At 53.0% G+C, this 14217-nt stretch overlaps 1 protein-coding gene across 2 annotated transcripts in view; it reads left to right on the top strand.

Annotated features, from left to right (window-relative positions):
- Window positions 1-328: 328 nt before the first annotated feature.
- Window positions 329-14217, top strand: part of LOC144728117 (ras-GEF domain-containing family member 1B-like) — a 36234-nt gene continuing 22345 nt past the window's right edge. For both annotated transcript variants that reach the window (XM_078607408.1, XM_078607407.1), the window contains exons 1-2: window positions 329-486; window positions 8705-8823. In XM_078607408.1, the coding sequence (XP_078463534.1) occupies window positions 8815-8823 (9 nt within the window). In that variant the 5' untranslated portion in view covers window positions 329-486; window positions 8705-8814. The remainder of the gene's footprint in view (window positions 487-8704; window positions 8824-14217) is intronic.

Genomic DNA, 14217 nt, shown 5'->3' with positions numbered 1-14217 from the left:
GCGGACTCCGCTATGAGAATGGTTAAAACTGGGCCATACCACTATTGAGAATCACTGGGGAGTTACAGAGTTCCCTCCTCCCCCGCCCCCACTTCTCGACTGTATAAATGAGCATCCAGTGCACCTACACTCCCTCACTGAACATTAAAACAGATACACCCCGAACCATAACCCCTCCTGACCACTCACAATTCGACAATTGGAGGAATCTGGAATACATCATCTTACAAACACCCCCCTCTAAGCAACTAAATGGTACAGCCCAGAGCGTACCACTCTTGACAGGAACTAGGGGGTAATCGAACCCACTTCTTCCCCCCCCCTCTCCACGCGTCGCTAATGTGATCGTCCGTGCGTCTCGATCCGTTCCGTATCTCCCTCCCACAAGGTTCGTCCGCCACTGTTCGCGACAGCTCCGCTTGGTTCGCGACGAGCAGGACGAGATAATGTCCTGGCCGCATCCTTAAGGAAGCTTCCGATGTCAAGGTACGTTTGCGTTGAGGTGAAGGACAGGAGCGAGGGCTACGGGTTCGCAATTAAAATCTGTTCGGAGTTAAAAAAAAACATTTTCAACAAATCCAACACGCGATCCGATTTATGTTCCGAGTTGGGTTTTTTGTTCTGCGGAGGTGCCCCTCCTGTTCCCAAGGGCGATCTGCACTTGTTCGGCGCACTTGTACGCGTGTGTCTGCTGCGAGCGTGTGTCGGGGTCGATTGGGAACGTGTGGGCGCGTGTGGCAGTGTCACAGGTACATAATGGCCGACTGCAGCGTACACACTGATTTAGCACTAGCCACCTGCTTGTGCCTGTGTGTGTGTGGTGAGTATGTGTGTGTGGTGAGTATGAGTGTGTGTTTACACGTGTGTGTGTGTGTGTGGTGAGTGTGTGTGTGTGGTGAGTATGAGTGTGTGTTTACACGTGTGTGTGTGTGGTGAGTATGTGTGATGTGTGTTTAGACGTGTGTGTGTGTGGTGAGTGTGTGTGTGGTGAGTGTGTGTGTTTACACGTGTGTGTCTGTGGTGTGTGTGTGTGTGGTGAGTGTCTGTGGTGTGTGTGTGTGTGGTGAGTGTCTGTGGTGTGTGTGTAGCGAGTGTGTGTGTGGTGAGTGTGTGTGGAGAGTATGTATGTGTTTGTGGTGTGTGTGTGTTTACACGTGAGTGTGTGTGTGGTGAGTGTGTGTGTGTGGTGAGTGTGTGAGTGTGTGGTGAGTGTGTGTGGTGAGTGTGTGTGTGTGGAGAGTATGTGTGTGTTTACACGTGTGTGTGTGGTGAGTGAGTATGTGTGTGGTGAGTATGTATGTGTGTGGTTAGTGTGTATGTGTGTGGTGAGTATGTATGTGTGTGGTTAGTGTGTGCGTGTGTGTGGTTAGTGTGTATGTGTGTGTGGTGAGCGTGTGTGTGGTGTGTGTGTGTGTATTTAGACGTGTGTGTGTGGTGAGTATGTGTGTGTTTACACTTTTGGTGAGTCTGTGTGTGGTGAGTGAGTATCTGGTGAGTGTGGTGTGTGTGGTGAGTGTGTATAGTGAGTGTGTGTGTTTACACGAGTGTGTGGAGAGTATGTGTGTGTGTGTGGTATGTGTGTGTGGTGACTATATGTGTGTTTGCACGTGTGTGTGGTGAGTATATGTGTGTGTTTACACGTGTGTGTGTGTGTGTACACGTGTGTGTGTGTGTACACGTGTGTATGTATGTGTTGTGTTAGGTAGGGGGAGCGGTAGTTGTAGAGGTTAGCACGCCAGCGATACGAACCCAGCCACCCGAGTTTCATTCCAGCTCACGACCAACACCACCAGTGACACATTCCCTAAATTAGTCCTGGGCCTCCACGATGTCGACTCAGCCTCAAATGAGTCCGCTGGTTCTGTGTGTCAAAAAGCCATCACAACTGGGGAGACAGTCTTTTCAGGGGGGATCTTCGTGTTAGTTTACGCGTTTGTGTTGTGCATGTGTCTTGGGGGTCTGTGTGTGGGCGTGTATTTACACGTGTGTGTGTGTATTTTACATATTCTGATGCTATGTCATGCAGTGTGCACAGTACATGTACTGTGTGCATCTGTACTGTGTTTCACGTCATGTGTAAGTGGACTGTGTGATGTGGCCTGTGTGTATATACACTGCACGCCGTACTGTATGTGTACATACACACCACACGATGTACTATACTGCTTTGTATAAACTGTTCTGCTTGTGTGCAACGTGTGTGCATTGTATGGTGTGTGTGCGCTTTGTACATGTGCACTGTATTGTGTGTAGATATACAGTGTGTACATGCACTGTGCACACTGTATTGTGTTTCTACAGTGGTGTGGGGAGCGGTAGTGTAGCGGATAGTGCGCTGCGCCGTGAGTTCGATCGCTACCCACGGCCAATACCAGTGACGATCATCTGAACTGGTCCTGGGCCTCCCTTAGGTCGACTCAGCCTGAAATGAGTACGTGGTGCGGTGTGTAAACATCGCCACTGGGGAGGCAAAGGCGACCGGGCGTGGTGCTGGCCACCCACCCCCTCGTGTGCCGTGCCGCCGGCCTTCATAGGTGCTCGCAAACAGCACTTGCCCCTACAGTCTGTGAAGCCTGTACGGGGGATCTTTGTCTTTGTGTGTGTGAGTGTGTTTATGCACTCGATTCTGTGCTGCTGCTGCGCCCCATGTTAAGGTGACTCATCCACATGATGGGGGCAATCACCACCACCACCCAATTACACCACCAATCACCACCACCCAATTACACCACCAATCACCACCACCACCCAATTACACCACCAATCACCACCACCACCCAATTACACCACCAATCACCACCACCCAATTACACCACCAATCACCACCACCCAATTACACCACCAATCACCACCACCCAATTACACCACCAATCACCACCACCCAATGACACCACCAATCACCACCACCACCCAATTACACCACCAATCACCACCACCACCCAATTACACCACCAATCACCACCACCACCCAATTACACCACCAATCACCACCACCCAATTACACCACCAATCACCACCACCCAATTACACCACCAATCACCACCACCCAATTACACCACCAATCACCACCACCCAATGACACCACCAATCACCACCACCACCCAATTACACCACCAATCACCACCACCACCACCCAATTACACCACCAATCACCACCAGCGCAGCGACCCTGCCCAGTGCACAGTGGTGGGGCACAGTGTGGGTAACCACGATTGTATAACGGCACAACATCGTCCTGAGACATTGCTGCTGCTGTGCTGTTGCTGCTGCTGATGATGATGATGGAAATTCCACGTTGCCCTGGCAGGCTCTCGAGACATGAGTGCGGAAAACAAGCACGGTGTGTCGGCGTTGTTGTTAAGTGCTTGTGTGTGTGTGTAACGGGGGGGGGGGGGTCGCGATAACGCTTGTCCAGACGGTCAGAGACGGGGGCGATATTCACGTCGCTGAGGATCTCGGCACAGAGGATCTCGGCCACAGCCACGCAGGTCAAAGGGCTTTCCCAAAGCTGTCTCCCAAAGGAGGTTCCCAAAGGAGGTTCCCAAAAGTTTGCGATTAACTCTTCACCACCACCAACCGCCACCGTTAACTTCACCACCAACACCAAAGATAAAGCTCCCCCATATAGCCTTAACAGACTGTAGGGGCAAGTGCTGTTAGCGAGCACCTATGAAGGCCGGAACGGTACACGAGGGGGTGGGTGGCCAGCACCACGCCCGACCGCCTTTGTCTCCCTAGTGGCACACAATGTTTATACACCGCACCAGGTACTCATTTGAGGCTGAGTCGACCTAGGGGAGGCCCGGGACCGGTTCAGATAATCGTCACTGGTGTTGGCCGTGAGCGGGAATCGAAGCCGTGTCGCCGGGTTCATAGCGCAGCGCGCTAACCGCTACACTATTGCTCCCCACGACCACCAACACCACCACAGGCACCACCAACAACAACAACAGCCACTAAGTGGTGGTGACGTCACCACGGTGCTTGTGCCAGGCTAGGTGCACCTTGAGACCACGTGAAGTGTCCGAAGGTCACGGAGCAGACCCAGGTGCCGTGGGTTGACTGACTCGGATTATTGGCCGATGTTACCACCTGTGCTCCATCACCACCACCATCACCACCATCACCACCATCACCAAAGACAAAGATCCCCGTATAGCTTTAACAGACTGTCGGGGCAAAGTGCAGTTAGTGAGCACCTATGAAGGCCGGCACGATACACGAGAGGGTGGGTGGCCAGCACCACGCTCGACCGCCTTTGTCTCCCCAGTGGCGTTGTTTACACACCGCACCAGGTACTCATCTGAGGCTGAGTCGACCTAGGGAAGGAGGCCCAGGACCGGTTCAGATAATTGCCACTGGGGTTGGCCACGAGTGGGAATCGAACTCGGGTGGCCGGGTTTGTAGCGCAGTGCTGCTCTAACCGCTCCCCACATCACCACCACCACCACCGCTCCCCACATCGCCATCATCGCCATCAATGGAGAAACACAATAGCACGACAACAAGAGCACTGCACCGAGGCTGCAACAGCACAACACCACGCGCTTCGAGAAATCCCAGAGAGTTCCCAGGGCAACCCGTCACATTTAGTGCACCGCAGTGTGAAATGGACCGACACGCGGAGACCCATCTCGTGTATACGGGGGTCAGTCGGACTCTACGGGGGCACGGTGGTGGCGGAGGGGTTTACGTGACGAGGTCGGATACGTGAACATTTGTAGAGAATGACAGCGACATTGAAACGAAACTTAAAACATTTTTTTATTTCACCATGCGAGGGCCCATTGAGCTGTGAAGCTCTTTTGAAGAATAATAGTTCAAAGAAGTGGCTTAACTTCTGGAATATTCTAGCGGCCAACATACTCTGAACGCGTTGTGGTTGATCCTTTAACGTCGAGGGGAAGAAACCGGAGGACCCGGAGAAAAATCCACGCGGCCACGGGGAAAGAGAGAAATGCAAACTCCAAATTTTCAATAGGCGCAATGGGGTGTGAATTAAACCCACGACCTCCTGTACACCGGGGAAGGCTTTCACATCTTATCCCAGTAACACCAGGCGTGCACGAAGGGGCCATCCATTCAGTACGTACGCATGGAGGGGGGAGGGGGTTGACCCAAATGCGTACGCTTGCGTATGGGGGGGGTCTACTGACAATGTACGTACGCATAGGAAACGGGGGGAGGAGGGGGGTGAAGCCTCGATAATAATTTGTCTCCATTGGCCTTCAAATGAGCCACAGTTCAGTGTCTTCAGCTGTCAGACAACAAGTACTGCCGGGAGAAGTGGGACTGTGGGAGAGGTGTCACTTGTATGCCACCCTGACTGCAGCTATCACGCAGCTCAGCAACATCAGTGGCCAGGGAACGCAACTTAATTCTTTAATGCAGCCGGCCGTGGACTATCTGTTTGCTTAACACGTTCTTCGTGAATTAATTATCGGCTGTTCTATAGGATTCGGGGGGTGGGGGGTGCGTCAAGCGTGCATACGCAGGTGAGGGGGGGGGTGTAAAACGTCCGCGTGCGTACAGGGAGGGGGGGAGGTCAAGTTTTGACAGATTTTTGCCTTCGTACTAAATGGATGGCCCCTAAACAGGCCGCTGGTCGTAGCAAGTTTCTCGAACTCCCCCCCCGCCTCCTCTGCCCGTCCCCCTCCCTCCCCCAGCAGCAGCAGCAGCAGATGCTGTGTAAATAGATTCAACCACCCCCCGCGAGGTCTATGATGGGCAGGTCACCACGTGCGGTGGAGGTGGTGTGGGGTAAAGTGTGGGTAACTCCCGAGACGTCCATGTCTCGGCTTTGAAGAGTGGACCCTTAACTCGTTGCGCTCAGACTTGCTCTCATGTTAGCACCAAGGTCCCATTTCTCCGCGCGTCGCGCATCGTAAACAAACAAACTCGAGCGCGAACGTCTCTGACCCGCGTGATTGAATCGCGCCAGATCTGAATGCCGTCGCGACGGAAGTGGGATTTTGTGGGGCGACCCCCCCCCCCCGTTGCCGTCGTTGTGCTGCGCGGTATTAACCGGGACGGCCACGGGGCATGAACCGCGAACCTCATCTCACCATATTTTCTGCGGTGGCGAAATGTTAACTACCTCGCCCGGTATGCAAGAAGTTCGTGGGTTCGATCCCGACCCTGACGCCTGCTGCTGTATTTTTGGAGTTTGTGTGTCTTTCTCTCATCATCATGGTGGCTAGGAGATGTTAACTACCTCGCCTGGTATACAGGAGGTCGTGGGTTCGATCCCGACCCTGACGCCTGCTGCTGTATATTTGGAGGTTGCGTGTCTCTCTCTCTCATCATCACGGTGGCTTGGAGATGTTAACTACCTCGCCTGGTATACAGGAGGTTCGTGGGTTCGATCCCGACCCTGACGCCTGCTGCTGTGTATTTGGAGTCTGCGTGTCCCTCGCTTTCCTCGTGGTCACGTGCATTTTTCTCCGGGTCCTCTGCTTTTTTCCCTCCACGCTTTAGAATCAACAACACGCGTTCAGAGTATTTGGCTGCTGTAAATTTCCACGTGACATGCCACTTGATTGGGCTGTCATTTGTGGCCAGGTCGCTTCTGAAAAAAGCTATTTAGCTCATTGGGTCCTACCTGGTAAAATAAAAATGTGTCGAGTCTCCTGGTCCCCTGCTCCGGATCCTCTGCTCCGTCGTTAATTCTCTCCCCGCGCCTCGCGACATCACTGGCAACACCTCTTCTTGTTCGCGATAACAACAAGAACAGCGGTACTGATCACTTATTTGCTGCTCCCCTCGCGTGCAATGCCGGCCTTCATCTGTGCTTGCCAATGTGCCCCAACAGTCTGTTCAAAGCTTTGTCTTTTTTTTGTGTGTGCGTTTGAATTTTTCGTGTCACTTTGTGCGCGTGTCGATTCACGCTCGTGACGAACATTTGAACTGGTCCTGAGCCTCCGCTAGGTAGACTCGGCCTCAAATTAGTACCTAGTGCGGTGACTAAACATCGGCACTGATGGGACAAAGGCGGTCAGGCGTGGTGTTGGCCACCTACCCCTTTGTGTACCATGCCGGTCTTCATAGGTGCTCATTAATAGCACTTGCCCCAACAGTCTGTTAAGGCTATACGGGGGATCTTTATTGTTTAGTTGTGTGTATGTGAATACTGTCTATGTATGTGTGCATGTAAATGTTTGTCCTCTGTGTGCGTGTGTGAGAATGTGTGTATGTGTGTGACAGCTGTACACGTCACAGATTCCCACTCGCATCCCCGTGACGAACCCCCCCAGTGTCAACACAAACCCCCAGGGCCTCTCCACTCACACGAGACAAAGGTCCCCCATAGAGACATACAAACCATTCGGGGCAAGTGCTGTTAAGCAGCCACCTATTGTGGTTGGCACAGTGCAAAGAGAGTGGTGGTGGGGGGTGCGGTTGTGGCCAATACTTCACTTAAGCCACATTTTGTCTCCCCGGTAACGAATTTTTTTTTAAACATTGCACCAGGTGCTCATTTAATGCTAAGTCAACCTAGGGGGAGGCACAGGACCGGTTCAGATATCACTCGCCCGTCGCCCATGTTGCCCTGTGACCGAGACTCGAACTCGTGCCGCTGGGTTCACGAACCTACAAAGACAAAGATCTGAACATTTAGCCTTGAGAGGCTGTTGGGGCAAGCGCTGATAGTGAGCACAGATGAAGGCCGGTACAGCACACAATGGAGTGGGTAGCCAGCGCCACGCCAGACCGCCTTTGTCTCCCCAGTGGCGATGTTTACACACCGCACCAGGTACTCATTGAAGGCTGAGTCGACCTAGGGGCGGGCCATGACCAGTTCAGATAATCGTCATTGGCTTTGGCTGTGAGCGTCAATGGAACGCTCGTGGCCGGGTTCGTAGCGCAGCGCACGAACCATTCGCCACTAAGTTACACAACAACAACAACTAACGGCGCTTGTGGCCTGGCTATGTGCACGTTGAGGCCACGTGAAGCATCATAAAGGTTCGCTGCTGGCAGGAGGTCACGGAACAGACCCAGGTGCCAAGGGTTGACTGGCTGAGATAACTGACAGATGCACCACCTGTGTCCCCCCACTGCGCCACCACACTCTATTTTAGCTGCCTGGCACTTGGCGCATTGTTGTGAGCGTCACTCCTCTGTCCTCCTCTCATGCTGGAGGGCGACTCACACCAACTGTGCCCCATAGCGTCCTTCACAAGCCTCCTTCAACAGAGGCTGACTTTGAAACCGCTGGTACCAGTCATCAGCCAGTCCACTCAGCTCTACGTCCTTTTGTACTGCATCATTCCATCTTTTCTCCAACCCCATGCCATGCCCGTTTAGCCCCCGCTATCCAGCCAAATAGAAGTTGCCTGGGCATGCGGTGGCTGTGCATACGGCTATGTAGCCCAGCCAATACAGCCTCGCCTGCCTGAGGAGCTTAGTGTTGGGCTGTGTCCAGATCTTTCAAGGATCTGTGAGCTCCTCGCACTGTAACTCAGTCTGGTTTAATGCAGAATGGATGGTAGGTAAGGCCAGCCTGAATGTTTCTAACCGGACAAAAACACAGATACACACGTGCACAGACGCACGGACACACACGACTAGTTCCGCGTCCATCACTCACACACAGTCTGGGGAAACGGGTTTCATAAACCTCGCCCCTCCTGCCGCCGCAGCCGCGAAGATTCTGCAATGAAACGTCCCCGTGTGTGCCCTGGCCCCTCCCCCCTTCCCACAGGTGAGACTCACCTGCCTGACCGTGTCTGCCCAGTACCACCGCCGCCGCCAGCCAGCCGAGCATGCACCCCAGAGGAAGCGAGCCGTGAGACACATGTGTGCGACTGTGGCATGGTGCCGGTGAGTCTCTTGCTATGATTCGGATTTCTCACGTGACGACGCGGTGGCTTTCGTCACGTTTTCTGTTCGGCTTCGTTGCCGCACTTGATTTTCTCGTGTTTTTGCCGTCTGTTATTTTGTTTACACCCGGCTCAGCTTTGTTGGAGGTGAGACCCCATCATGGTCTCTTGAATTCTTACCTTGGCTAAACAAAATCAGCTTGCACCTGAGTGATGGAACACAGGCATGGCCCGCACCTGCCTGTCTGTGTGTGTGAGAGCCTGTGAAAGTGAGTGTGGTCAAGCATTTCAGAGTGTGGACGAGCATGTGAGAGAGTGAGTGAGAGTGACAGTGTGTGTGAGAGTGTACGAGAGAGTCGGTCAACCCATGGCACCTGGGTCTGTCCCATGACCTCCTGCCAGCGGGCGTTCCACACTTCACGTGGCCTTAAAGTGCACATAGCCTGGCACGAGCGCCTTGGTGATGTCACCGCCAGATAGTGGCGAAAGGTGGTGGTTGTTGTTGTGAGAGTGTGAGTGCACCGAGCCTGGCACAAGCACTGTGGTGAGGTCACCATCACTTAGTGGTGAATGGAGGCTGTTGTTGTTGTGTGTGCGCATCAGTGTGAGTGGTTTTTGTCTGCGTTTGTGTGTGTGAGATTGTCAGTGAAAGACAGCGTGTGTGTTGTGTTTTTGTGTGTGGCTATGAGAGCACGTGTGTGTGTTAGTGTGTGGCTGGTACGGCGTGTAAAGGTGGCTGGGCGCGGTGTGTGTGCGTGCCTTCTCCATCTCCGCCCGCGGTATCTTCGCGCGTTATCTTGCGTGCCCGCGTGTTCTAACTTCATGACGCAAACTTCCGTAGAGCAATCACGCAGACAAAGATCCCCCAAAGTGTAACCTACACAGGTCGTTAGAGCAAGTGCCGTTCGCACCTACGAAGGCTGGCACTGCACACAAGGCAGGTGGAAGGGGGGGCGATGTGTCCAGAACCACACCCTGTCACATTTGCCTCCCCATTGTCGTGTGTGTGTGTCTGTGTGCATGCGTCACATCCAGCGATGTATTATTATAGTTTGCTGTCTTCTCGTCTCATTCCTACTCAATGACGCAAACAGCTCCGACCTTTAAACCGTAGCCCTGCCACACCCTCCCCCCACCGCCTGGGGGGGGGGAGGGGGGTTGGCCCAGTGCCCTTTGACCCCAGCCCGGTTCCCTTTGACAGTACAGGTGGCATCCCAAGTGCCCTTCCGCCTCGAACGCGCGGGGGTCACCATTACTCTCGTGGCGAGATGTTAACTACCTCGCCTGGTATACACGAGGTCGTGAGTTTGATCCCGACCATAACACCCGCTGTACATTTGGAGTCTGCGTGTCTCTCTCTCTCTCTCTCCCCGTGGCCGCGTGGATTTTTCACAGGGACCTCCGGTTTTTCTATCTCCATATTTAGAATCAACATAATGCATTTTGAGTATTTGGTTTGTGTACACATTTCCAGATTTGTGTTGAGCTATCATTTGTTATAGCCATGTTGCTTCTGAAAAGAGCTGTGGGCCTTACCTGGTGAAATAAAAAATAGTTTTAAAATAGTTTAAGATAATCCCACACGCGTGGGACTCCGGTGTGAAGTTGTGCCACGATCAGGGGCACATAGAGACGGACTAAGATGCCCTGTGTAGCCTTGGGGCAAGTGCTGTAAGCAAGCAGCACCAATTCACCCAGGCACGGCACACAAGGTGGTGGGTGGCCAGCACCACGCCCAGTGGCCTTTGGCTCCCCAGTGCTCTTTTATATATGCCGCACGAGGTACTCATTTAAGGCCAAGTCTACCTAGGGGAGGCACAGGACCGGGTCAGATAATCGCCAGTGTTATTGGCCGTGCGTGGGAATCGGACTCTGGTGGCAGCGTTCGTAGCGCAGCGCGCTAACCGCTGCACCACCGCTCCCCACTCGTATGCACTTTCTCATTCAGCCAATATTTTCCACTAAGTGACGGTAACGTCACCACAGTGCTTGTGCCAGGCTAGGTGTACTTTGAGGCTATCACGCTTCGCTGCTGGTTGGAGATCACGGCACGGACCCAGGTGCCGTGACTTTCCTGACTAACCAGCAGTTGCACCACCTGTGCTCCCTACATGTTTACACACTTGCACATGCAGATAACGTATTTTATAACTTAACTAGCTGTACTACACGGCTTCGCCCGGGACTTGGATTCACCACGCCCGGCCGCCTTTGTCTCCCCAGTGGCGATGTTCACACACCACAGCAGTTACTCGTTTGAGGCTGAGTCGACCTAGGGGAGGCCCAGGACCGGTTAAAATAATCGTCACCGGCGGTGGCCGTGAGCGGGAATCGAACTCGGGTCGCCGGGTAGTGGCGCGGGGCGCTAACCACGACACTACAATGCGTTACGCTTCCACATGCGCGGGTCACATGACAGATTTGACATCACAGCTGACTTGCCGTGCAAAAAATATATGCATTATTGAGCTCCCCCCCCCCCCCCAAAAAGAAAAGTGTATTTTTATAATTTGTGCATGGTGTACAGTCTGAAAAGTACCTACATGGAAAATTTCAAGTTTGTTGCATGTCAGGAAGTACACTAAACATTTTGAACAGACACACATAATCACAACTTTGCCTTTTATATATATGGAGATACAAGGAAATCGGCGCTATCATTGCCATAGCACAGGCTGATCATCACGAAGGAAGGCGCTGCCGAGTCTCATACATGCGGCCTGCGGTAGTTTCACAGTCGCGGTCGGGCGATGATTGCTGCTCCTGCTGCATGCGTGCGTTTGCGTGTGATCCCAATTGAGTGACTTATCGGTGTAATCTTTCACGTTTAGCCAAACTTGGGCTGTGACGCTGGCACACGGTGTCCTAGTCCTGCGAAAAAACAACGGCACGGCATCTCTGAACGGCCACTGCGGCAGTTTTACTATTATTAGGATCGGTATGCACCACGGTATTAACCAGGGTGGCCCTCGTGGGCTCGAACCGCGTGAGCCTCCACGCGCTCAAACTGCCAACCATGCCGTGCCGCGTTGGGCGCGTGGAGGTGTTTGATTTCGTTATCTTCTGTGCCGCGCCTCTGTCATCGCGTCGATGCAAATGAGCGCTTGCGATATTCAACTGGCGGAGTGGTGAAAAGGGGAGCGAGTCAGTGTGGAGTCACAGGGCCCAGTGTCTGAGGTCAATCTTTCTGTTTGGACCTGTGAACGGGGGGCGGGGGGGGTACTGCCTGGCTCCCTCCCAGCGTGTCTTGTCTCCTTACCCGCCTGTCTCGTCAATGTATCTCTCAGTCCGTCTCTCTGTCTTGTCTCCTTCTCTACCTGCCTCTCAGGCTGCCCCCCTTGCCTGTCTGCCTGTACATCTTTCTAGATTTGAAGCTTTCTTGACTGCAAGGATTCATACTCTTAGTTCTTTCGGTAAAGTCACGTAGGTAAAAAATGAAATTAAGATTGTTTAATTTTTTTAATTGATCTTAATTTCATTTTTTACCTACGTGACTTTACCGAAAGAACTAAGAGTATGAATGCCTGTACATCTGTTTGTCACAGGCAGGCAAAGACGCACAGACACAGTTAAAAACAAAGACAATATCCCCGTACAACTCTAGATTTGAAGTTTTTGTGACCGCAAGCATCCATACCTTTTGTTTTTTTCGGTAAAGTCACGTAGGTTAAAGAAAACAAATCGATTAAATCACGACGTTTCAGAGGCAACACAAGCTTCCGTCTTCAGGTGGAACCGTCACAGCAAAATGACTATCAATTGAATTCTAGATTTGAACTTTTCGTGACTGCGGTAAAGTCACTGATACAGTCGTTTTGCTGTGACGGTTCCACCTGAAGACGGAAGCTTGTGTTGCCTCCGAAACGTCGTGATTTAGTTTATCCCGGTATCGCCTTGAGCAGCAGGTGAATGGGGCATTTGCTGTTAGTTAGCACCTTTGCAGGCTGGCACGCCGCACAAGGAGGTGATGATATCCACCACGCTCGGCCACTTTTGTCTCCCCAATGCTGATGTTTACACACCACACCAGGTCCTCATTTTAGGCTAAATCGACCTAGAGGAGGCCCAGGATTTGTTCAGGTATTCGTCATCGGTGTTGGCTGTGAGCGGGAATCTAACTCGGGCTGCTGAGTCTTGAGCGCGGCGCGCTAACTACTGCACCACCGCTCCCCACTTCAGACACCCACTCAGCGAAACACTCAGACACACTCGGACACAGACACACGTGGCGGTGGCTGCGGTGTGGCTGTTATTTTTTTGTCTCGGTGTGTCTCGCTCGTCGAGGTCTGGTCGCGATCTACAAAAACAAAATATTCGGCGGCTGAGTAATGCAAAGCGGTGGGTAGGGCTGGTACGTTGGTGGTGGTGGTGGCGGTGTTGGTGGTGGTGGCGGTGTTGGTGGTGGTGCTGGCTACGTTGGTGGTGGTGCTGGCTACGTTGGTGGTGGTGGTGGTGGCGGTGGTGGTGGTGTTGTTGGTGTTGGCGGTGTTGGCGGTGTTGGCGGTGGCGGTGTTGGTGGTGTTGGCGGTGGTGGTGCTGGCTACGTTGGTGGTGGTGGCGGCTGTGTTGGTGGTGGCGGTGTTGGTGGTGATGGTGGTGGCGGTGTTGGTGGTGCTGGCTACGTCGGTGGTGGTGGTGGTGGCAGTGTTGGTGGTAGTGGTGGTGGCGGTGTTGACATTTGGACCGTGGTTTCCCGCACGGGAGATGGAGTAATCGGGGAAGTTCCGACAGGCGCGGTGTGTGCGAACAGACAGCCGCGCCCACGGCACAAAAACACAAACCCCCCCCCCCCCCCGTGTAGCCTGAGCAGACTGTTGGCAATAGTGCTGTGAGCGAGCAACGCGCCTATTACCCACACGTCATATCGAGTGATGGTAACTGAGCCACGCGGCCACTGTGGTGTGATCGTGGTCAGCAGAGCACTGACCGGACTTGCCCATCCCGAGTTCGCCGGTTCGTATTCGATTACTGAGAGTATTTGGCTCCGAGAAATTTCCACGCAATAAGCCGCTTCGTTTGAGCTGTCATTTGTGGTCAGGTCGCTTTTGAAAAAGAAGCTAATGGCTCGTTGGGCTTTGCCTGGTAAAAAAAATGTGTTTTAGTTTTATTTGTATATTTTTATTGTGATTTGCCTACCTTGCCCTATGCTTTGCACTGCTGTCGTGTGTTTGTATTGTTGTGGCGTGTGAAAAATAGCTTCATAGCTCATCGGATTCCTCCATTGTTAATCAATATTCTGATTCCACTCCCATCTCCCGGCGTGGCAGCTGAGACAATGGAGGTCGGTGGGGGGGGAATTCTTAGATCCCCCCACCTCCCACCCCCACCCCACCTCTCACCCCTCCTCCCACCCCCACCCCACCTCCCTCCCCCACCCCACCTCCCTAACATAGTT

Source organism: Lampetra planeri, chromosome 27 (genome assembly GCF_965212315.1).
Source record: "Lampetra planeri chromosome 27, kcLamPlan1.2.h2, whole genome shotgun sequence".
Taxonomy (NCBI): Eukaryota; Metazoa; Chordata; class Hyperoartia; order Petromyzontiformes; family Petromyzontidae; genus Lampetra; species Lampetra planeri.
This window is presented reverse-complemented; position numbering and strand designations above follow the sequence as displayed.